General features: G+C 50.6%; 1 protein-coding gene across 1 annotated transcript; it reads left to right on the plus strand.

The window, feature by feature from the left end:
- The first annotated feature begins 1,759 nt into the window (after positions 1 to 1,759).
- On the plus strand, positions 1,760 to 21,006 carry NR2E3 (nuclear receptor subfamily 2 group E member 3). The gene is made up of 10 exons (XM_073877435.1): positions 1,760 to 1,854; positions 3,565 to 3,637; positions 5,650 to 5,770; positions 16,277 to 16,403; positions 16,580 to 16,683; positions 16,772 to 17,020; positions 17,107 to 17,282; positions 18,172 to 18,418; positions 18,674 to 18,779; positions 20,591 to 21,006. The coding sequence occupies exons 1-10, from the start codon at positions 1,760 to 1,762 to the stop codon at positions 20,721 to 20,723; spliced, it is 1,431 nt and encodes a 476-aa protein (XP_073733536.1). The 3' UTR covers positions 20,724 to 21,006.
- Positions 21,007 to 22,734: the final 1,728 nt, after the last annotated feature.

Consider the following 22,734-nt stretch of genomic DNA (forward strand, 5'->3'; position numbering starts at 1 on the left):
CTCTGCTCATGCTCTTCCTCTCTCTCTCAAATAAATAAATAAATAATATTTTAAAAAATAAACCACAAGTATTTCTTGAGCACACACTGTGTGCTGAGCACCACTTTGGGTACTGGAGACATATGAGTCCTGTGGACTTTACAAATTGCTGTCCATTTGCAGATAGGGAGACCCCCAAAGGAGCCAGATGGAGTGGATGAGCCAGTCTTCTGACATGAGTGGCAAATAAATGGACATCAAATTTGGCTGTTTTCTAATAGCTGTCATGGGTGTTGCCGGACAGATCTTCATAACCAGGCAGTTAGGGAACTCACACTTAGCCTCCTCTGGGCAGCGTTATTTAATACGTGGAGCCACCTTGACAGCTGGGTACTATTCTCTCTGTTTTACAGCTGGGAAAGCCAAGTCTCACCAGATTAGGAAATTTACTCACAATCACACATTCCTGGTGGCCAAAGAATTCGAACCCGGGTCTTGTGTCTGTTCCTCCGCATGGTACTACCCCCTCCGCAAGAATTGCAGAAATCCATGCATAAGACAAAAATTCCCTTTAAAACTAAACTTGGGCCAGAACATATTCCTCGAGCTTGTGGTCCACGTTACAGATGCTGATGATGGTGGCTTCACAAGGGTTCTCGGGCTGGAGGTGGAGAGCCCAAGGACAATGGGCAGCCCACTTCTCTGATACTTACCCACAGACACACACGCACCGTTGCCTCCAGGGAAAACACTTCAAGGAACCCCCTGTCCTTCTCTGCCCTGCTTTCACAAGTGTTCTGAGAAAGGCAGAGTCAAGAGTGTGAGAGCAGCCAGACGCAAAGGATCAAATCCGCCTGAACTTGATACCCTGTCAGTCTCTCCTCTCACCTGCCCTGAGTCCTGGATGGGCCTGCTGTCTACCTTTTGCTGTCATCTTTGCCCTGTGGTTCCCCTGAGCTCCGACTCAGGGCCCCCTCACACCCAGTTTATAGTCTCAGGTGATGACCCTGTTTGTCTTATCAGTTGCTGAAAAACAGACTCCCCCAAAACTCAACAGCTTAAAACCACTCTTTTCCTATTTCTTACAATTCTATGGGTCAGGAATTCAATCAGGGCACATGGAGAACAGCTCCTTTCTTCTCCACGTGATGTCCCCGGGAGCTGGATCATCCCAGATGGCTCTTCACGCTTAGCTCTGAAGGCTCAGCTCACAGGGCAGGGATGGCTTGCCTCGGGTCCTGCATCTGGAGCCTCAGTTGTCTGTTGGCTGGATTCACGGCTTCTCACCCATGTATTCTCAGGGCCTCTCCCTCCCCACATGGCTTCTTCGTGTGGTCTCTCCTTATAGCGTGGGCTTCTCAAACATGGAGGAGAAGGAAGAGCATGCAAGAAGAAGAGAAAGCTGCCAGGTCCCTTAAGGCCAGGGCTTGGAAGTCCCAGACATCCCTTCTGCCTCGTTCTATTGGTCAAAGCCAATCACAGGCCTACTCAGATTCAAGAGAAGGGAAATACGCAGATCCCTCAATGGGCTCAAGTCCTCAGAACTCAGGCATTCTCCCTTGGAATTCACTTTCTTTCACCTGCCTTGCTGTCTCCCCAGTCACAACGATCATTCACTCATTCAACAAGGACTTATTGCGCACCTAACTCTATGCCTGATACTCTGCTAGGCGCTGAAAATGTAGCAGTATCCCAAGTGGAATAAGACTGCCCTCAAAGAGCTCACGTGCTAATGGGGGAGGCAGAAAATAAAGACATGAACAGGTAACTTCTGCGTGACATGGCAGGTGTGATATGTGTTGTGGGAAACAGCAAAGCCAGGAAGATGGATGAGGTGTGGTGGAGACAAGCGGGTGATGTGGTTTTGGAATGTTGGTAAGATCCAGAGCTGATGGCCAAGAAATAATTCTTGAGACATCTTTGGTGCAAAAAAGGTGATTTTGTTAAAGCATGGGGTCAGGACCCCTCGGGCAGAAAGAGCTGCTGCCCTGGGGTTGTGAAGGGTGACTAATTATATCCTTGGGGGCTGGGGGAGGTAAAGAAAAATGGAGGTGTCCAAAAGGACTTTAATATGCTAAAGAAGACTCTCAGGATACTGGAGGCCTTGCTATCATCAAGCTAGGGTTGTTTTTCCTTCTAGTAAGGGATGAACATTAACACAGCTGGGAGCTTCCTGGAGGAATGTTATACTCTACCCATCTCAGGTCCTTGTCAATGGGCTGCAGGTCATAAAGAAATTCAAGTTTGGGGGGCGTGTGGCTGGCTTAGTCCATTAAGTGTCTGCCTTCGGCTCAGGTCATGATCCTGGAGTCCGGGGATCAAGCACAGGGGTCAGACTCCCTGCTCAGCGGGGAATCTGCTTCTCCTTCTCCCTCTGCCCCTCCCCCCAACTCCTGTGAGTGGGCTCTCTCTCTCAAATAAATAAATAAATACATAAAATCTTTAAAGGAATTTATTGGGTGCCTGGGTGGCTCAGTTGGTTAAGCGACTGCCTTCGGCTCAGGTCATGATCCTGGAGTCCCGGGATCGAGTCCCACATCGGGCTCCCTGCTCAGCGGGGAGTCTGCTTCTCCCTCTGACCCTCTTCCCTCTCATGCTCTCTCTCTCTCATTCTCTCTCTCTCAAATAAATAAATAAAATCTTAAAAAAAATCTTTAAGGAAAAAAAAGAAATTTAACTTTGTTTACATTCCCTTCTGCCTCTGTTTCCCATATCACTTTTAGAGAGGAGGGTGATGTTAGGGCTCCAGGAAATTGAGTTATGGGTTTCTGAAAGTTAGGCTATCGATAAGAATGCTTTTCCTTGTAAATCACTAAGACTTTGGTAACCTGAGGGAGACTCCTGTCTTGCAGGACTGTGATCTTTATTAGTTAACCATTTGTTTTTCCCTTCCCTGAACTTTAGGGCAGTCAGGGGTGCCTGAGGAATGTCACACAAGTCCCACCTGGGAGCGGGGTGTGGTGGGGTGTCAGCTTGTGCTTTGCCCTCGGCTTGCCTTCTGCTCCCTCATCAGGAGGTACAATTTTATTTTTTTAAGATTTATTCATTTATTTATTTGAGCGAGAGAACGAGCAGGAGCAGGGCCAGAGGCAGAGGGAGAAGCCGGCTCCCCGCGCAGCAGGGAGCCCGATGTGGGGCTCGATCCCACGACCCTGGGATCATGACCCTCTGCCTCTGTCCCTGCTTGTGTTCCCTCTCTCGCTGTGTCTCTCTCTCTCTGTCAAATCAATCAATCAATCAATCTGTGACTGGGAATTCATCCTGAGGAGAGAACTTAATGAAATGGTGGGGTTTTTTTTTCAGGAGTGTTTTCTTCTTTTTTCTTTTAAGATTTTACTTATTTATTTGAGAGAGAATGAGAGAGAGAGAGAGAGAGCATGAGAGAGGGCAGGGTCAGAGGGAGAAGCAGACTCCCTGCTGAGCAGGGAGCCCAATGTGGGACTCGATTCCAGGACTCCAGGATCATGACCTGAGCCGAAGGCAGTCGCTTAACCAACTGAGCCACCCAGGTGCCCTCAGGAGTGTTTTAAATAGTAATTTTTCATTTTGTGTTTCCATACATTAATGATAATCCTTTAAAAATAGGTATGTACATATACTCCATTATCTGGTTGACTTCCTTACAGCCCAGAACCACACTGGGACCGGCACTGGTGATGTAGGAAAGACGTTGGGGTTCGGAGCTGATGGCCAAGAAAGAATTCTTGAGACGTCTTGGGTGCAAAAAGGTGGTTTTATTAAAGCCCGGGTATAGGACCCGTGGGCAGAAAGAGCCGCACTGGGGTCATGAGGAGTGGCCCATTATATACTTTCAAGTTGGGAGGGGGTTAGAGACAGCGTAAGTCTCTAAGGAATTTTAGAAGCAAGGTTTCCAGGTCCTTGAGCAGCTAGCTTTGTTGGGAAAAAGTCATTTATTACCGTCTAGTAAAACCTGAGTCATGAGAGCCTTCAGATGTGTATCGGTGGGTCATATGCTTGGGGGATGACTGCCAACACGTATCTTGGGAGTAGAGATAAAGGAAGTTTCCAAAGGAATTTTTATATGTTAAAGTAGACTTACAGGATCCTGGGGGTCAGGCTAAGATGGTCTTTTGCCCTTAGCAAAGTGTCAACATTGAGGCAGCTGAGTTCCTAGAGGAAGGTCCCTCTGCCTGTTTCAAGGACTTGTCAGTGGGCTGTACGTAGTAAGGAAATTTAATTTTTCTTTTGCCTCTGTTCCCCACATCACTGAGAGCAGGTGGTATTGCTTTAATTGTCATGAGTGGAGTTAATATGGAATCAGATTTAGTATTAAAAAGTGGATGCCCGCAAAGCAAACGCCAGATTATATCACAGACTTGCTGTTTAAGACAAAAGAGCTGCAGTAAAGTGGAGAGTTGCTGGTCCTCCCTCGCCGAACCCAGAAAAATCTGCACCCTACGCTCGATTCCTATTTCTAGGCTCTGAGGGGCAGCTGACTTTCAACAGAGCATTCTCTGGTCTGTCCATGTTGTTCCTCTTAATTCCGTTTGCTTGCAGGAGAGTTTTCACTTCCTTAGCAGAGTTTGATCCTTCTACTTAGTTCGATGTTTGTAACATTATAATTAAACATGAAGTTATTTAATCGACCTTGGAGGTTAGTGAAACAATGATTTCCCTTTAAAAGCTGTCTGGACATTACTTGAGCGCAAGCAATACTGCAGTAACCAGTAGCCCGAAGCATCGGATGATTCCAAATAGCTTTCCGGGTGCTGCCTCACTGGTCACCCCCCAGGCAGGGCCCCACGCTCCTGGGCCCCCTGGCAAGAGCGCAGAGAGCAGTCAAAGTGGCCAAAGGCTGGTCATCACCCGCCCAGGTGTCTTCATGAAGGTCACCAGGGCTCCTCCACAAGCAGGCAGGCGCCCGACAGGTTGGTCCAGCACGGATTCGGGAACGTTCAGCTCATTTATTCTGGTGATGACCAAACTCTGGGGGAAGCAGTAGGCAGGTCTATGTCCAGAAAGTTCTCTGGCTCCCAGGCTCAGGGCATCCTGCTCTTCCTCATCACTCAGACTCTCCACCCCCCCCCCCCCCGGTGATGTCATCCCCTTCTGCACAACCTGCTCCGGACCCCTCTCCAGCTTCCCTGTCTCCATGGCTGCAAGAAGTCAACATCCTAGTCTCCTCTGTATCATCCGGCCTCCGCCCCTAGCGTCTGCTGAGTAGGACAAGATCTCTTGGACGGAGCTGTGTTTGTGCCTGATCCCGTTGCTTTCATCCTTTTTCTCTCCTACCAATACAGTATGACACGCCAGAGGTTCCTGACCAAGTCCTAATACAGAAAATGTCCTTCCCGCTCAATGCCCACCCCACCCAACCCCTGGTAATCCGGCCCTTGAGGCAATCGCCTCTAAAATACAGAGAAACCAAATTCCCACTAATTGCTCCATCACATAAATTCTTCTTTGATGCTCTGGTAGAAAAACACAGCTGTGCATTACACACTGGGTAACTTTGCCGGGATTCGTCATTAAAAGATTTTAAATCCTCTGCCTGATGTTGAGAGTACTGAAGATTTTTCTTTTTCTTTTCTGTAATTGCAAAGAAGAAATTCCCCAATCTCTCATGCTAGAACTTGGAGAGTGAAACCGTCCACGGAGCAGGCAAAGCTTTTCTCATGGAGTAACACCTACATCTTGTGGCCTTGCCAGTTATTGCAAGTACATCGGGCTACCTCTAATACTCTGACTAGTGCTACCATCACCATCGAGGATCTTAGATCCCGGAGACAACTTGAGAAGTCCTCTAATTCCATTTCCTGTCTTCAAACAGGTAAGGTTTATTAGTGCCACTATTTCTTTATTGTAGCAGCCCAGAGAGGTTAAGAGGCTTGTCTGAGGTCACACAGCTAATACGTGGAGTATCTTACCCCAGGCTCCTGCAGTCCTCTGACCACTTTTTAGGCAGAGGAAACCCTTCTTCAAACTAAATTCTACCAATTATAAAACCCAAATGCAAAGGTGTTCTGGTTAAAATGCCAGCCCCTTGGCTCAGCACACCTTGAAAACCAGGGTCCCACACCAGGGGCTGCTTCCCTGGTGAATCGATGAGGAAACATCGGGGGAAAGGCCGGGGAAGGATCCCTGGGAAGATGTCCTTCCATTCGGAGGTAGTTTATCTGACCAGTTTCCTGTTCTGGCCAGACAAGGCCCTTTTATTAAAACACATTCTCTTCTTATCATGATTAGCAGCTCTTCATTTTTACATGTCTCTTCCCAAGAGAATCTCTAGGTTGATTTCCAGTAAATGTTTTAAACCTCCAGTGACAGTGTCAATGGCAACATTGGCCTTGGGGGTGACAGCGGCAGGAAGGCGTGGGGGAGCATCCTCCATGCCAGGCTCTGGCCTGGGAGCAGAGGGGTCTGATGCAGTGGGAGTATTCTAGCAGAGGCAAGAGCAGAGGGTCAGAGAAAGGAGCCCCAAACTGCCGGGAAGTAGGGGAAGCTCTCAGTTACACTTTCAGTCAGCCGTCCAGCAGATCAGGCTGGTTCCACGTGTCAAGCCCTTAAACACGAGAGACGAGATCTCTGGTCTCATAAAGCTTATGTTCTAGTTGGACAAGATAGACACTAACAACAAAACAAGTAGATGAATAGGACTTTCTGATCGTGACTCTGGGGTGTGGGGAGCAACGTTAGAGAGCCTGGTCTGAGGAGAGGCATTGGGGCCGCATCTGGAAGTGAGAGAAAGAGTGAGCTAGAGGGAGAGGGAAAGCGGAGATGTTGGCCAAAGGGTACAAACTTCCAGTTATAGGATGAATAAGTCCTGGGGATCGAGGGCACAGCATGGTGACTAGAGTGAACAGGACCATACTGTATACTGGAAAGTTGCTAAGAGAAAAGATCTCAAATGTTCTCATCACAGAAAAGTGGTGCTCATTATGTGAGGCGGTGAAGCCTTTGCTAACCCTACTGGGGTAACATTTCATAATACATGTATGTATCAAATCGGCACATTGTACACCTTAAACTTACACGATGTTATAGGTCAATCATACCTTAATGATGCTGGGGAGGATTTTAATAAATAAATAAATAAATAAATAAATAAATAAATAAATAAATAAGTCACCAAAATAGCACCATAATTTTTTTTTTTTTTTAAAGCCAGGCACTCTTAGAAAGCTCAAGGGCACCGCTGCCTTTTTCTTCTTCCAGGAGGGGGCGCTGATGAGTGTGCTAGCCAACCCCATCCAAAGCCAGCACCTGGAATTTTCCACTAACGCCTCACCCTCTTCACCTTAGCTCCTCAAAAACTCCATAGCAAGATCAAAATGGTCAGTGAAGACAGATTTAGGGTGTAGGTGGTAGAAGCAAAGGGAGAAAAAGAAGATTTAGGCTAGAGGGTATGTCCAAAGTCAATGACCACAATTTTTTGTTTCATTTTTCATGTTGAAAATATGTATATATGTTTTTAAATTAACATTTTATTATATAAAACTTCAATCACAAACAAAATTATAGAAATAATAGTTCAATGAAATACCATGGACCCATCTCCCACATCGGCCAACGCCAACTTCAGTCGTTCTGCCTTCATATACCTCCTCCTTCTGGTCACTCATTTATTAAACAAAATTTTTGTGCTGTCATTTTTAAAAAGCGAATCCAAGACGTTGAATTACTTCACCAGTAGATACTTTAGGATATGTCTCTAACAGACCAGGATTCTTTTTCATTAAGCATAAGCACAATACCATTGTCATAGCAAGCTAAATGTAAAACAAATCTTTAACGTATTTGTTTTTTAACATTCTATTTTTGAAATAAGTTCAGATTTCTGAAAAAGTTATTTTATTACATTTTTTTAACTTTTTTAAAAAAAGATTTTATTTATTTATTTGAGAGGGAGAGAGCACAAGCAGGGAAGGCGGCAGGCAGACGGAGAGGGAGAGGGAGAAGCAGCCTCCCCGCTGAACAGGGAGCCCGACTCGGGACTAGATCCCAGGACCCTGGGTTTATGACCTGAGCCGAAGGCAGACGCTTAACCGACTGAGCCACCCCGGCGCCCCCGGGAAAGTTCTTTTAAATTTCAATGTCCTTAGTCAAGAATCTCACCTTAAAATCGGGTCTGGGAATAAAATGATAGATCACAGCCTTAATTAATTAGAAATTACCTCTTGGAAACAGACTGTCAGATAAATAAATAAAGATGCCGAAGAAACAGTATGACAACATAAAAGATCAGTAAAATAATGCCAATTTCTATTCAGTGGTATGTTACACTAAAGATAATAATAAATGTAAATAGGTTAAATTTGATATCAACCAGAGTACCCCTGACTTAGCCAAACTACTTTGCTTTTGTGTACAAGTGCTAGTGTGTCTGCAAGTATAGTGTCTTTTGCTCCTTCATCATGACATTTTCCATATAACTCCTTCCAATGGCAGAAGAACAGCCGTCTTGGAAATGTGCCATAATTTATTACATTAAAATATATACTTAGCTATTCCCAATGCATGCTGAATGAAAGCAACATCTTGACATATCACAGTTTGGTGTCTGTGTAAGAAATTCTAAAGAGCAGGTCTTTCAGGCTCCTTGGGAGGTAACTGGGGAGCTAGAACAGCACATGCAAAGTCCCCGTACTCGAGGGAGTGTGCTGCAATCGGGGATCCAAGAGACCTCCGCAGCCCCACTGACAGGATGGGCCCCCTCCCATACCGTTACATCATAGGGAGAATTGCTTGGAGTGTATGCATTTTCTAAAATGTCATTCTAAAGAATACATCCCTCATCTATGAGGAGGCACTGGTTATCTGTGACCTCAGTTTAGCATTTTCACCAAATTAATAAATATAGCTAAAAAGTAAGGTCAGAAAATACAGCTTACATCAATATCAAAAGTCAGGAAGGCAAATGGGCCAAATTCACATCTGAACACTGCTCATCTAAATAGTTCTTTTTGGACAAATTCTAGAAGCCTGTGCAGTTGTCACGACATTGTCTGGGATCTCGAGATTAAACCACAAGAGACTCAGACAGAGACGGCATCTTTGTGCCGATAGAGCGAATCTCAGCCTACCTTTGTCACAGGAGGCCCAGGGTCTCACCACACACATACTCACACCTAACCTTCACACATGCACACTACAAGTCATCCCCAGTCATACCTGGTGCAGAGCAAGCCCATTAAAAGCAAACACAGAAAACAAAGACATTTTCTGGCGAATAATCCTTTCACTTATCTCTATAAATTTTTTTTTGCAATTTGAATCTAAGAATCTGCGTCTTGTAGAAAAGCTGAGAACAGAAATGTCAGTTCAAAGTGGCTTTCCATAGCCCAGAATATCTGCTGTTTTCTTTCAACTTCACCTGGAGACAGACTGTGTCTAGAGGGGATTTTCTTTCCGAAATGTATGAAGGTGGTTTTTGTAAATATGATATTCCCACTTTTTATTCCCTTACCTTTGGGCAGATACATTCTCCTAACATAACCACCTTCTCTGCCTGGGTTTGAATCCCAACTCTGTCACCTACTACCTCTATGACATTGGGCAAGTCGCTAAACCTCTCTGTCGGTCTTGGTTGTAAAGGGGGGACATAGTGATAATGTCTGTCTGATGGTGTCATGAGGATTAAATAAGTTCTCACCAGGGCGCCTGGGTGGCTCAGTCCATGAAGCGGCTGCCTTCAGCTCAGGTCATGATCCCAGGGTCCTGGGATCAAGTCCTGCATCAGGCTCCCTGCTCAGTGTAGAGCCTGCTTCTCCCTCTCCCTCTGCCTTCCTCTCTGCCTACTTGTGCTCTCTCTCTCTCTGTCAAATAAATAAATAAAATCTAAAAAAAAAAGTTCTCACCGACCAACACTCAGAACTGTGGCTGCTACATAACGATTTCTTAATAAATATTTCCCATTGTTATTATTATTATCATAGGTCATATTTATTTCAAATTAACCAATCTCTTATATTTGTTTTTTTTTTTAAGATTTTGTTTATTTATTTGACAGAGAGAGACACAGCGAGAGAGGGAACACAAGCAGGGGGAGTGGGAGAGGGAGAAGCAGGCTTCCCACGGGGCAGGGAGCCCGATGTGGGGCTCGATCCCAGGACCCCGGGACCATGACCCGAGCCGAAGGCAGACGCTTAAAGACTGAGCCACCCAGTTGCCCCAGCCAATCTCTTTTAAAACACAAAAAAGCCTTATTTTGATTACAGTTATAATACATGTCCATTATTAAACACTGAAACAACATAGAAAAATATAAAGAAGAAAAGAAAATAGTAAAATTCTCCTTCAGAGAAACCTCTGTCAACCCTTTGAGCATCCTTCCAGATAGTTCCTGTGTCTGCATACCAAAGATAATGTTACATGCCTGATGGCCTGGGGCTCCTCGTGGACATTTGTCTTAGGCAGTGCTTTCTGCATCTGTAAAAACAGACTTGGTGAACTGTCTCCAAGAGAGCAGGAAATAACATGGCTTAGACCAGTGGTTCTCAACCAAGAACAGTTTTGCCCCTCAGGGGGACATTTTTGGCAATGTCTGGAGACATTTTTGGTTGTCACAACTGGGGAGAAGAGGCTGCCTCTGGCATCTAGTGGGGAGAGGTCAGGGAGGCCGCTAAACATCCTACAAAGCACACGGCAGCCCCCACAACAAAGAATTTTCTGGCCCAAAATGTCAATAGGGCCCAAGTTGAAAAACCCTGCCTGAGGTTGTTTCATTTCTAGGAGATGATAAATATTAGAACCAGGAGGGTCAGTCTGCTAGAATACTCTGGTATGATTATACCCGTTGTTAAACTTTAAAATACTTCTGTACTGGTTTTCAAAGAGCTTCCCACAACCGGGGGCCCCCTGCCTGGGCCCTCCCCCAGCCTCCAGTGCGGCCCCAGCACAGCGTGGAAGGGTCTAGAGCTGGTGTAGACAGAGAAGGGGCGCCTCCAAGACCAGGCTGCAGTGTGCCGCAAGAGCTCGGATGAGGCAGGGCTCAGGCCTGACGCCCTGTTCTGTTGAGATTCTAGCCCTCCCCTCAGGTAATGAGGGAGCGAAATCGAAGGCAGGAGAAACTTCTCATTCTCACACATAGAAATGTTTAACAATTTCTTCATAAATATTTCCTATTATTGTTAATAGTCGTAGTAGTAACATTTATTTCAAATTAGCCATTCTTTTTTTTTTTTAATGAAAAGAGCTTTATTTTATCCTGCTTATACTTGTAATACATGTTGATTATTAAACGTCCAAGCACAACAGCAACCTTCCTGTTTGGGGTGAGAATTTCTGCTTGTGCTATCTTAATAATAGCTCGGCTAGACATGGGAGAAGCCCACCTCTGGGAGCACAGAGGGGAAAGAAGTTAAACAGATACCCTTCACTGCCAGTCATCCGGGACAAAGGAGGAAGGGGGTCACCCCCAGCGTGGGGCTGCAGATCAGATGCAGGGGTTCTGGACAGACTGTCTTTTATCTGCTCCCCTAGGATGGAAGAAGGAGCCTCTCAAGTTCTGCTCAGACCTTTAAAACGATTCTGGGGGAAGGACTTCAGAAGCCAAGGGCTGGGGAAACTGCAGGAGAATATCTGATTATTTCTAAATGTTATCTTGAAAAGAAAAGAAAGAGGCTTTGTTGAGAAACTTTCCTGCTGTTATCTGCCTCTGGGAGTCCTGAACCTTCCACACACTGCTCTAGAGAAAGAAACTACTGATGACTTTAGGTCCTACCAGGAAGAAAGGAGTCCCGTGATCTTGGGCCAGCAATTCCCTTGAGACACATGAAATCAGGCATGCTGCTTTGTAGCCAGCTTTCGAGTGGAAACACTGTGGGCATATTTCCATGTAAATGAATATAGAAATGCAACCATGTGCCATGGCTATCCAGCATGCCACTGTCGGGATGGAGCATACTGGGGGTAGCCTGCTGTCTACAGGTGGGTGTTTTACTAAAATTGCTGCAGGGACCAGCCCTATAATTAAATCTTGGTGAAATTTTCCATGGGATAGGTTCCTGGAAGTGGGATTGGTATCCTGGTCTCCTTCTCCAAGATCACAAAGATCCAGGGGTGGGGAATAAAGAGCTTTTTTTTTTTTTTTTTTTGACAGAAACATAGAGCACAAGTAGGCAGACTGGCCTGCAGAGGCAGAGGGAGAAGCAGGCTCCCCGCTGAGTGGGGAGCCCGATGCGAGGCTTGATCCCAGGACCCTGGGATCATGACCCGAGCCGAAGGCAGATGCTCAACCGACTGTGCCACCCAGGCGCCCAATAAAGAGCATTTTTAAGAAGCCCCAGAAAATATGTTCCCAGGACCAAATGCCACGACTGACGCTTGTCCCAAACCGGAAGCCCAAGGCTCCTGGAACCGTGGTGTTCAGCCCAGCCAGCCTGACCTCATCCCAGAACCATTCCTCCTCCCTCTGACAATACCCAGGTCAACTCTCAGGCCTGGGACCCAGTGACCCAGTATATGACAGGCCCCAGACCATCGGGGGCAGGGGGCTTTACCTGCCAGAGGGAGGTCTAGTTCTGCAGGCTTTTTCATCCATCCCCTCCCCGTCTGCCCTGCCTGCCCCAGGCCTCCAGGGAGTCAGGGAAGTTGCTGACCTGTCCCCTGGGGGAATAACTGTATTAGTGACAAGGTGACCTCTGGCAGCTTCGTCAGCAGATTCAAGGCTTTGGGCTGCGTAATCCTTTGGCGTCTGCCCCAGCAGCTGGTGGTCACAGATCGGGAGAGAGCCCCTGCCCCCAGCCCCGCTGGGCTGTCATCCAGCACCATACAGGCTCTGGCTGGGCCTGACTTGCCCAAGAACAGAGGGTCAGGGTGAGAGAGGAGCCGGGCTGACCCCCGTGAAAGGTCAACGTAATAAAGTCCAAACAGCGTAAGAACGGGCACGTCAAACACGGCTAGTGTCTTTTATTCTGATGGATTTATTTTTTGCCATTCTAAGTACCACATAGCCACTACAGAATATCAGGGAAAAAAAGACAAGTTAAAAATGAGCTACTGTGCTCTAAGTGCCTTGTCATCCACACGCCCAGCTGACCTGAAACTCTGAACCCAGTCCCTGGAACCTTCCATTGGCTGAGGAGAGAGAGGTGACCTGGACTGAGGTCCAACCCTGGGGACAAGACCCGGCCCTGGAGTTTCTTCCTGCCCCCCAGGGCGGCATGCTCCCCTTCTCCTCGGGAACAACGCGCTTGCTCGCCGTGGGCACCAGTTACCTTCTGCTGCTAAAGCCAAAGAGGTGCTCCGTCTTCCTTGAAGAGCGCCATGGGGGAAAGCAGGAGGCTGAAACTCCTGACTCCACCCCCAGGCTCCTCTCCTTCTCCGCAGCTTTGTGGCCTGAAGCGATTTGCTTAACCTCTCTGAGACTCTGTTTCCTCACCTGGGGGTTGAGGTTTGCTGTGAGGTTTGGGTATGATGTTGGGAGTATTTGCACTTGCTTTTTCCTTCTTACTGTTGGTGATGCAAAGACGTGGGAGGACACTTGACCTGGGACGATGGCTCCATCCTCGAATCCTCCCCCTCCCTTGCTCCCAGGACCCACGCTGTCCTGATTTTCCCAGCGGCCCTTCCTTGGCCCAGACCTCCAGGGTCCGAGGCCCTCAGCTCAGCCCTGGGCGCTTTCCTCCCTGCACGCACACGTATGCTCGGGGTGGCCCCTCATTCCGGGGGCTTCAGTGACCATCTCCATGGACAAGCTGGGGACGGGCTGGTTGAGGCATGTGGAGTCGGTCTCCACACCTGAACTCTGGGTGGGTCTGTGGGTGGAAGCTCCGGCCCAGACCCAGGCAGGGGTCAAGGGCTCACGGAAGCCAGGCGTGTGTGCAAGATCCCCCAAGGAGAGCTGAAAAGATCCTATGGGGCCCGCTCTGGGGCACCCTGAGGTGATGACCATTCAGAGTGGGGAAGAAGATGGCAAAGACATGCTCCAGAAGTAGGAGAGACAAGCTTTGGGAAGGAGGGACCACGTGCATCAAGTTCAAGGGAGATGCCCTGAGCTGTGGAGGTTAGATGGAGCTAGAGAATGTCCAGTAGAGGGCCCTGAGGGCTGCCTGTCTGGAGGGGTGCAGGTGAGCGCAGAGGCAGGGGAGGTCAGGTATGGAGCCTCCGCCTGGTGGCCTCGATCTTCTGAGGCCCCAGAAAGCGGATTACCCCACAAAGCCCCTCGAGCTGACTTCCCAAATCCCCAGTAGTGCTTCCCTGTCACAATGAGGGTTAACCCCACTTACATAAAGGCCTCGCCCCTCCTCCTCTGTCCCCTTCACTCCATGATCCTTCCAGAAACTTCTCACTGTCCCCCTCCCCCTTGGGCTCTAAGCCTGAGCCAGGCGCTGCCCCCCGACCCCCAGAGGTGAGCAGGTCTGCTGAGGATGGGTGGTGGCCTCTAGACCAACCCGGCTCTGTCCTGGGCAGGGGGTGAGAGTGAGGGTGGGGGCAGAGGAGCAGGGAAAGGAAAGGCAGTTTCCTGAGGCTTGCTCTGTGACTTCCTCAGAGAAATCATCATAATAACAGCCCCCACCACGTATTATGCTCTGCGTACTGGGCACTGAAATTTTTGATACCCCTTTTCACAGACACGGAAACTGAAGCTCAGAAAGGCTAAATCACTGGCTCAGGGCTGGGCCGTGTGACTGGCCTGAGCGGGGGCAGGGATTTAAACTTGGCTCTGTCTGGGCTCTCTCCACACTCCCTCTGGAGCCGGGGCTTGGTCCAGCGGAGGCCCAGACTCCTCCTTTGGCCTCCTCACCTCACAACCACACTGGGCTTGAGCTGGGAGGACGGCGTCTGGGGACAGCAGAGAGGCCGGCCTGCCAGGGACGGTGAGGCCGAGTGGGGGAAAGGAGGGGAGGCCACCCGAGAGCCTGGAGCCAGGCTCAGGGGCTGGGTCCTCACGCCCTCCCATCCTGCAGGCCCTGCTCCCCAGGAGCCTACAGCTCCTCTTCCGCTCCTCACAGACCTGAAGGAGGCTGTCCACCTTGGGCCCCAGGCCTTCCTGCTTCCCGGCCAGCCTCAAACCCTACACTGGACCCATTCCCCTGTGTGATGGGCACCACCTCTGTGCTGGATGTGTGGGGAGCCCCCTTCCAGGATTTGAGGGTCCTGGGCCCTAAGTGGTTCCTTATCAAGGGTTCAGGTGGGAACCATGAGGGTGGAAAGCTGGAGCCCCCGTGAACACTATACACGTGGAGACTCACACGCACACAGGGGATGCACACAACACCTCCCAGACATAACTTGTGCTCCCAGACACATGCCCAGCAGCTCAAAGAGATTCAAAGTCCTGGGGGACCTGGAGTCCACACCTCCCTTCAAGATTGGGCATTGGATGGCCAGCCCGCTGAGAGCACAGGGCAGAAGAGACCAGAGACACTGGGCAGCTCGGGGGGTGTGGGGGGGCTCCGGGGGCACCTTGGTGACGCTGCCGCTGTGGCTGGTTGATCCCCTGTGGAGACAGTAAAGATTAAGAGGATCATAAGCTGCGTCCAGCCCTGCCCTGCGAGAAGTCTCCTAGAGCCAGAGCCACCGCGGTGAGGGGAAGTCGGGGCAGCTCTGAGTTCAGACAGACAGACAGACAGACAGGAGGCAGGAGGACAAAGAGGAGAGACTTGGGAGGGAGTGAGGGAGACCACCGGGGCCAGGGAGGGAGAGAAGTAGAAACAGGAGACAGGGGCACCAAGAGCGGGACAGCGGTCAAAAGAGGGAGGCCAAGGCTGGGCCCACTCAGGGCGCCTCCCTCAGCAAGGCAGGTGCGGGCTGCCCTGGGACGCACTAGCACCGGGCCCACTGCCCGAGCATGAGCTCCAACATGGCTACAGCTGGGCCAGCGACTGTGGCTGCCCCCAGGAAGGAGTCCCCGGGCAGGTGGGGCCTGGGAGAGGAGCCCACAGGTAGGGCTTTCCTGGAGGTGGGGTCTGGGCCCTCGGGGAGTGCAGTGCGGACCAGAGGGTCGCAGGGACCATGAAAGGAGCTCCAAGGGCTGTGGGCAAGAGTCAGGGAACAGACGGGCAAACCCAGAACCCTCGGAACATGGGGGTGGGCAGAGCCAGGATGGGACCCCGAAGGAGAGAGAAACAGCCTTCGGGTGTGGCCGCGGAGCCCCTCAGGGGTGGGGTCCCGGATGCTTCTGTGGGAGGGCAGAGCCTGAAGCTACCGGCAGAGAGGGAATGGGGGGCGGGCTGGTGGAGGCCGGAGCTAGCCCGGGGAGGGGCGCGGGGTGGGGTGTCTGGACCAGAGGGACTGGCGCTTTAACTGTGGGCGGGGCCGGGGATGGCGGGGAGGGCTCGCTGAGCCGGTGGGAGGGAGGGGTGAGACCCAGCCGGGCCCCTGCCCCCCTCAGGCGCGGGCCCCTCGCTGCAGTGTCGCGTGTGCGGGGACAGCAGCAGCGGGAAGCACTATGGCATCTACGCCTGCAACGGCTGCAGCGGCTTCTTCAAGAGGAGCGTGCGGCGGAGGCTCATCTACCGGTGAGGGGGGCCCGCCTGGGACGGCCCTGCCTCTCCCGCCCCTGAGGGACCCTGGGCGGGGTGTGTTGGGGGAGGACGTTCTCAGGGGCGGAGGGACTGGGCCAAGCATGTCCCAAACCCATGGTCGAGGGCCTGGGTGGTGGGGCACTGACACCCTGGGCGCCCTCGGCCTGCAGGTGCCAGGTGGGGGCGGGGATGTGCCCGGTGGACAAGGCCCACAGGAACCAGTGCCAGGCCTGCCGGCTGAAGAAGTGCCTGCAGGAGGGCATGAACCAGGACGGTGAGTCGGGGCCCATCCCAGAGACGAGTGACGTTAGAGATGGGGGCCCAGGCCCGGGGGGGTGTCCTGACCCTTCCTGCCTCCGCAGCTGTGCAGAATGAGCGCCAGCCGCGGAGCACGGCCCAGCTCCGACTGGCCAGCGTGGAGTCAGACCCGGAGCCCCGGCTGGAGGCCCTGGGGGCCCCCCTGGCCCCGGCGGGGCCCAGCCCACGGGGCCCCACGCCTGTTTCTGCAGCCAGAGCCCTGGGGCCTGGGGCCCTCACGCCGCCGGGGCACCACCACTTCATGGCCAGCCTTATAACAGCCGAAACATGTGCTAAGCTGGAGCCAGAGGATGGTAAGTGGGAGGCCGGCTGGGGCCCTGAGCAGCCCCTGCCCCGGCCCCAGACTGGGGGCTGATGTCACCACTTCCTCCTCCAACAGCCGACGAGAATATTGATGTCACCAGCGATGATCCGGAGTTTCCCTCATCCCCATACTCCTCCTCATCGCCCTGTGGCCTGGACAGCATCCATGAGACATCAGCTCGCCTTCTCTTCATGGCTGTCAAGTGGGCCAAGAACCTGCCCGTGTTCTCCAACCTGCCCTTCCGCGATCAGGTGTGTGTGTCGGGAGATGCACTTGAGTCAGCTGCGTTGGGAGCGCATACAGCCCCTGGGCAGGTGATGACTGGGGGTGCCCGAAGCTCAGCGATGGTGACGGTTGGGATGCACGTGTCTCTGAGTCAGTGTTGGTCAGGGATCCATGTCTCAGGGATGTGAGCACTGGGGGCGCTCCCATCTCTGGGCATAGGTGATAGTGGGCTGTGCACCTCGGGGGTGATGGTGGCTAGGGCCACTCAGGGATTGGAAGGCAGTGCCTGTGGTCCCCTGGGTCTTCTCTCCTCCTGGACAAAACTTCAGGTCCTACAGTCCCTCTGTATGTGACAAGGCTGCACACCCTGAGTAGTGCAAGTGGGAGACTCTGGGCTCTCTATCTAGGAGCACAGATGCCTCTGACTTCAGGGTTCGAGTTTCCACCTAACCTCTTCACCTGTAGGACTTCCCTCTGAGCTTCTTGAGGGCAAGCAGACCTGTCACGATAAACCCAGGAAGAGAGGCACACTGAGGGTCTGAGCCCTTGGCCAGTGGTTTGGATGGAGCAGCTCAGAGGTCAGGCCGAGTCTGCTGAGCACACTCAACTTGGGACGCTTGTGGGGACTGTCCCTGAGGCTGCCCAACTTCCATGGCTCTAGGCTTTCCTAAATGTTCTAGTTGAGGCTCTGGAGGGAATGCATAGAGCATCTTGGAGCCTAGGCAGCTGAGCCAGATCATACCAAATCCCAGAGCCCTGGGCCCCTGGCTCAATGTCAGGCAGAGGTCAGGAGATGGTCTGGGCGTCCAGGGCCAGTCCTTCCTTTCCTAGGGCCCTGGAGAAGGTGGCAGAGGCTCAGGCTGAGCCAGAGATGTTGGATCTCCACCATCATGCTCGCTCCTTCTTTGAGCACAGGTGATCCTGCTGGAGGAGGCATGGAGTGAACTCTTCCTCCTCGGGGCCATACAGTGGTCTCTGCCTCTGGACACCTGCCCACTGCTGGCCGCACCCGAGGCTCCTGCTGCCGGCAGCTCCCAGGGCCGGTTGGCTCTGGCCAGCACCGAGAGCCGCATCCTGCAGGAAACAATCTCACGGTTCCGAGCGTTGGCGGTGGACCCCACAGAGTTTGCCTGCATGAAGGCCCTGGTCCTCTTCAAACCAGGTGGCTGAGTCTTCGCCCAAGCCTTACGGAAGTGTGGTTGGGGTTAAAGAATGGGAATTCCAGTGATTTCCTTCTGCCTCTCCCTCTGCCTCCACCACCCCACATAGACCCAGGGGTGTGCAGGCTTCCTCCCTGGGGAGCAGGAGGAGCGAGGTGCAGGGCTGGGCTCACTCCGCCTGAGGGCCCTGGCTGACTGTGGCCAGGGACGGGCAGGGTGGTCTGGGAGAAGAGCTCACTGCCGATGCTTCTCTCCAGAAACTCGGGGCCTGAAGGATCCTGAGCACGTGGAGGCCTTGCAGGACCAGTCCCAAGTGATGCTGAGCCAGCACAGCAAGGCGCACCACCCCAGCCAGCCTGTGAGGTGACCTGAGCACCTGCCTCCCTGCCCATCTGTCCCTTCACCTCTTTACCCTCCCCCTCCCCCCACCTCTTTGACACCATCCTTGATGTCACTCATTAGATGGCCCAAAGGTCTGATTCAACCAGCACAAATCCATCATCTCCTGTGTGCCAGGTCCCAGGGGTGGGGACAGAAATGAGCAGAAGACAAAGTTGTTGCCTTCCCAGGATGCCCAGCACAGTGGCCCCACTACAGATGAGAACCACCCCCATCAGATAGTGAGGGTTCGGGTACCTCTATCTCTCGCTATGCATCCACGTAGACAGCTAGGGCAGGAGCCTGGTTTGGAAGGCGTAACAGATTGCTGCCAGAGGAAGGTAGGCGATTAAGCTAGAATAGCGTTCTGGGGCCAGCCAGTCCAGGACTTCAAATGCCGGCCAAAGGCCATATGGGATTTGGTAGGCAGAGGGGAGCCACTGCAGGCTTTTGAGCAGGAGGGCGTTGTACACAGAGCTAGAGTGAGTCCAGAGTACATGACCGGGGAGAGAAGCATGCACTGCCATCCTCCAGGGGAGTCCCTGGAGTCCTGCTCTCTGGGAGTGGCTGTAGGGAGAGGACAGTTGCAGAGGCCTCCAGAAGTCAGAATGCATCCGACTTGGCACGTGGATGGATGTAAGGAGCAAGAGAAGAGGTGCTGTTTGGGAGAAGCGGGAGTCAAGAAATAAAAAGGAAAGTCAGAGGAAGAGGTAGTTTTGAGGGACCATGACCAGGTTTGTTGGAGCTCCGGGGAACATCCCATAGGGATGCACCTGGCTAAGCCACATGCGTGGATGAGAGCCCGGCTGTGGCTGGGTTTGGGGGCAGTAGCTCCTGAGAGGCTGAGAGCGTGGCTGGTGGTGACCCACTAAGTTTAATTTCAGATCCACTAGGGGACGAATACCTGCACTTTGAAAAACAATTTCTCTATTTGACTTTCTAGTTACTCCTTCCTGAAACTCCCTAGCTCAGAAAAACGAGAGAGGAAGGAACAAGCATAAGACGCACAACTTCTCTGTCCCACCCACTTGGCACTTGCAAGAGAAAGAAAGCCCTTGGGTTGAAACAAATAAGTCCTGCAGATAACTGGGAGATGGCAGAAGGCCTCCCACAGACCTCCACGGTGGGAGTTGAGCGTGGAGCTGCCGCACTTTGAAGTGGCCTCCTTGATGTTGGGCAGTGACCTCTGTTGATCCTCCCATCTGTCTTTTGGGGCTTCACCATCTACCTTCTCTGCACTGGGGATCCTTGCCTTGGCAGATGGTTTGTTTGATTGATTGATGGATTGATTGATTTGTTCATTCATTCATTCATTCAGTAGGCTGCACACCCAGCGTGGAGTGCAAGGTGGGGCTTGAACTCACGACCTTGAGATTAAGACCTGAGCTGAGATCAAGAGTCAGATGCTTAACTGACCGAGCCCTTTAAAAAAAAATTTTTTTTTAATGGTTCTTATTTAAAACTGCAGTTGCTTTTCTTAGGATGACTATCTCTTTTGCCCACAAAAATTATGCTTCCACTTCAGAACACTTTCACTAATGGCTACTCTATCATCCTACTGGACTTACAGAGGGGCATTTATATTCTTATTCAAATATACATAGAATTAATCATAATTATCATAATAATCATATATATGATTAACACATTCTATGTAGCATTAATATAAATAACTTCTCATTTTACAATCTTTGCACATAATAAACAATATTTATTCACTATTTTTATCCCAGTGCCCCCATGACTCATGCTCAGAAGCTGGTAATAAAACTAATGGTGTCCTCTCTCCTGTTCAGGTTTGGGAAGTTGCTCCTGCTTCTCCCATCTTTGAGGTTTATCACTTCCGAACGAGTTGAGCTCCTCTTTTTCCGCAAGACCATAGGGAATACTCCAATGGAGAAGCTCCTTTGTGATATGTTCAAAAACTGAGGGAGGAGGAAGTAAATGGGTCCAACTACTTTAGGAAACAGCCTACTGAAGGCACTCACTTGCCTGCCCTGTGACCCAGCAATCCCACCTGTAGGTATGTGTCCCAAGCAGAAATATCCACCAAAAGATATTATGAAAATAATCACAGCAGCTTTATTCATAATAGCCCCTGACTGTACATCGGCAGTAGGATGAATTAATAAATTATGGTATATTCATTTAATGGAAAACAGCAATCAAGAAGAATCAACTACCAACACATGTGACAACATGGATGAATTTCGCAGACATAAAAGTAGAACGAAAGAACTTTGCCAGGCACAGCTTCTGCTTATACAAAGTTCATGAGCAGGCAAGACTAACCGGTGGTGGCGGAAGCTGGAATAGTGTTTACCCCTGGGGTAGGGAGGTGGGGTGGTTGGAAAGGGCCCAGAGGAGCCCTCTGGTGACTAGAAATACTCTTGATGTTGACCTAGGTGGTGGTTTCACAAATTCTCTCATTCATAAAAATTAATTGAGCCGCACACTTAAGATTTGTGCACTTTACTGTATTATGTTAAATCTCAATAAAAAAGTGGAAAAAAAAAATAAAACCAAGAAAACAAATGTGTTAAAGGCTCTCCATTGGAGAACACTGAAGTAATGAGCACAAGCTCTTGTGTTCCATCTGGTTTCCATACCACGGCAAGAGTCCAGGGGCAACACATTCAAGCCCAGCTTCAAAATCTCCCACCAGAGTCAAAACCCAGCCTCTCTCCAGATGGGGTCCCATCACTCCACAGGCGCTGTCGGTGTTTCTCTTCCTGTCCTTCCTCACCCCTCCATAAACAAAGGTGAGCACATCTGACTTGATGCCAGGCAGCTACAGGCAATTTTTTTAGAAGGGGAGTCTCTCTCACTTCTTAATTCCTTATGGAGAGATGCTCAGAAAAACCTCCTCCTTTGCAAAGACAGACCCAAAAGACCTAGGAAATGATAGTAATGCAAAAAGGGAACTTGTATGCGCCACTTGATGATACACCAGGCAGTGAACTGAGTGCTGAATGGGCATTGATATTCAATCCTCAAATTAGCTCTGGGACAGGGACCAGTCATCCCCAGTGATAAATGAAAAAACTGAGGCTTGGAGAGAACTTAAACCCTGGTGCAACTCTACTTAACTCCACTTAACTCTGGCACTGCCCTCACCGCCCAGAGCTCCCCACCCCTGGAATGACTGAACGATTCTGTTGCATTTCCTGTCCTCCAAGAAGAAATGCCTGAAGTCAAGAGGAGGTCATGTGAGAAATCTGTGAAATCCTAGGGGTTTCTTGCTCTTTGGCCTGTGTATGAATTCTCCCAGCTCACAGAGATATCCTGCCTTGATGGAAGGAGGTGGTTCAGGACACTCTGCTCTGGAAATGACAATAGCTAGGCTGGTGCCCAAAAAGGAAAGAGTATGGCAAGTATTGCCCAGCTTGAGCCCTTTCCACTTGATCACTTAAACTATTCTTGATCTTCTTTATATATGGATATATATAGAGCGGGGATGAGGGGTAGAGGAAGAGGGAGAGAGAGAGTCCTAAGCAGGCTCCACACCCAGTGCAGAGTCTGATGCAGGGCTCAATCCCACAACCCTGAGACCATGACTGGAGCCAAAATCAAGAGTCGGATCCCCAATTGACTGTGCCACCCAGATGCCCCATATTCTTGATCTTCTAAAAACACTAGACTTGCCTGTTATTCAAGCCATCTAATGTCTATAATGCCATTATACTATCCAGTTCCCTATCAAAAGTTTCATCCATAAGGTTTAAAGGCCTGCATATAGAAAGCCTGCACAAAGGCACTGTAGCAAGAAAGAAGGCTGAAATAGGACCAGATAGGCCCTGGACATCTACTCTACAGTCACACATCTCAGAACATAGCTGTGCAGAGGTGGCCTGTTGAGTTCATGGGCTGGTGTCTGGGATGTGTGAGCACAGCAATTCTACACTGGGAGAGATTGTTTGGGATCTCCAGGAGGAAGTCT

The sequence above is a fragment of the Callorhinus ursinus genome, unplaced genomic scaffold, assembly GCF_003265705.2.
Source record: "Callorhinus ursinus isolate GAN/ISIS: 27379988/994484 unplaced genomic scaffold, GSC_fseal_2.0 scaffold25, whole genome shotgun sequence".
NCBI lineage: Eukaryota > Metazoa > Chordata > Mammalia > Carnivora > Otariidae > Callorhinus > Callorhinus ursinus.

Coding starts and splice junctions, on each gene's coding strand:
- NR2E3 (XM_073877435.1), top strand. CDS start 1,760: ATGGCAGGTGTGATATGTGTTGTGGGAAACAGCAAAGCCAGGAAGATG. Junction 5,771..16,276: donor CATTTCCTGTCTTCAAACAG/GTAAGGTTTATT, acceptor TGCCCCCCTCAG/GCGCGGGCCCCTCGCTGCAG. Junction 16,404..16,579: donor CGGCGGAGGCTCATCTACCG/GTGAGGGGGGCC, acceptor CTCGGCCTGCAG/GTGCCAGGTGGGGGCGGGGA.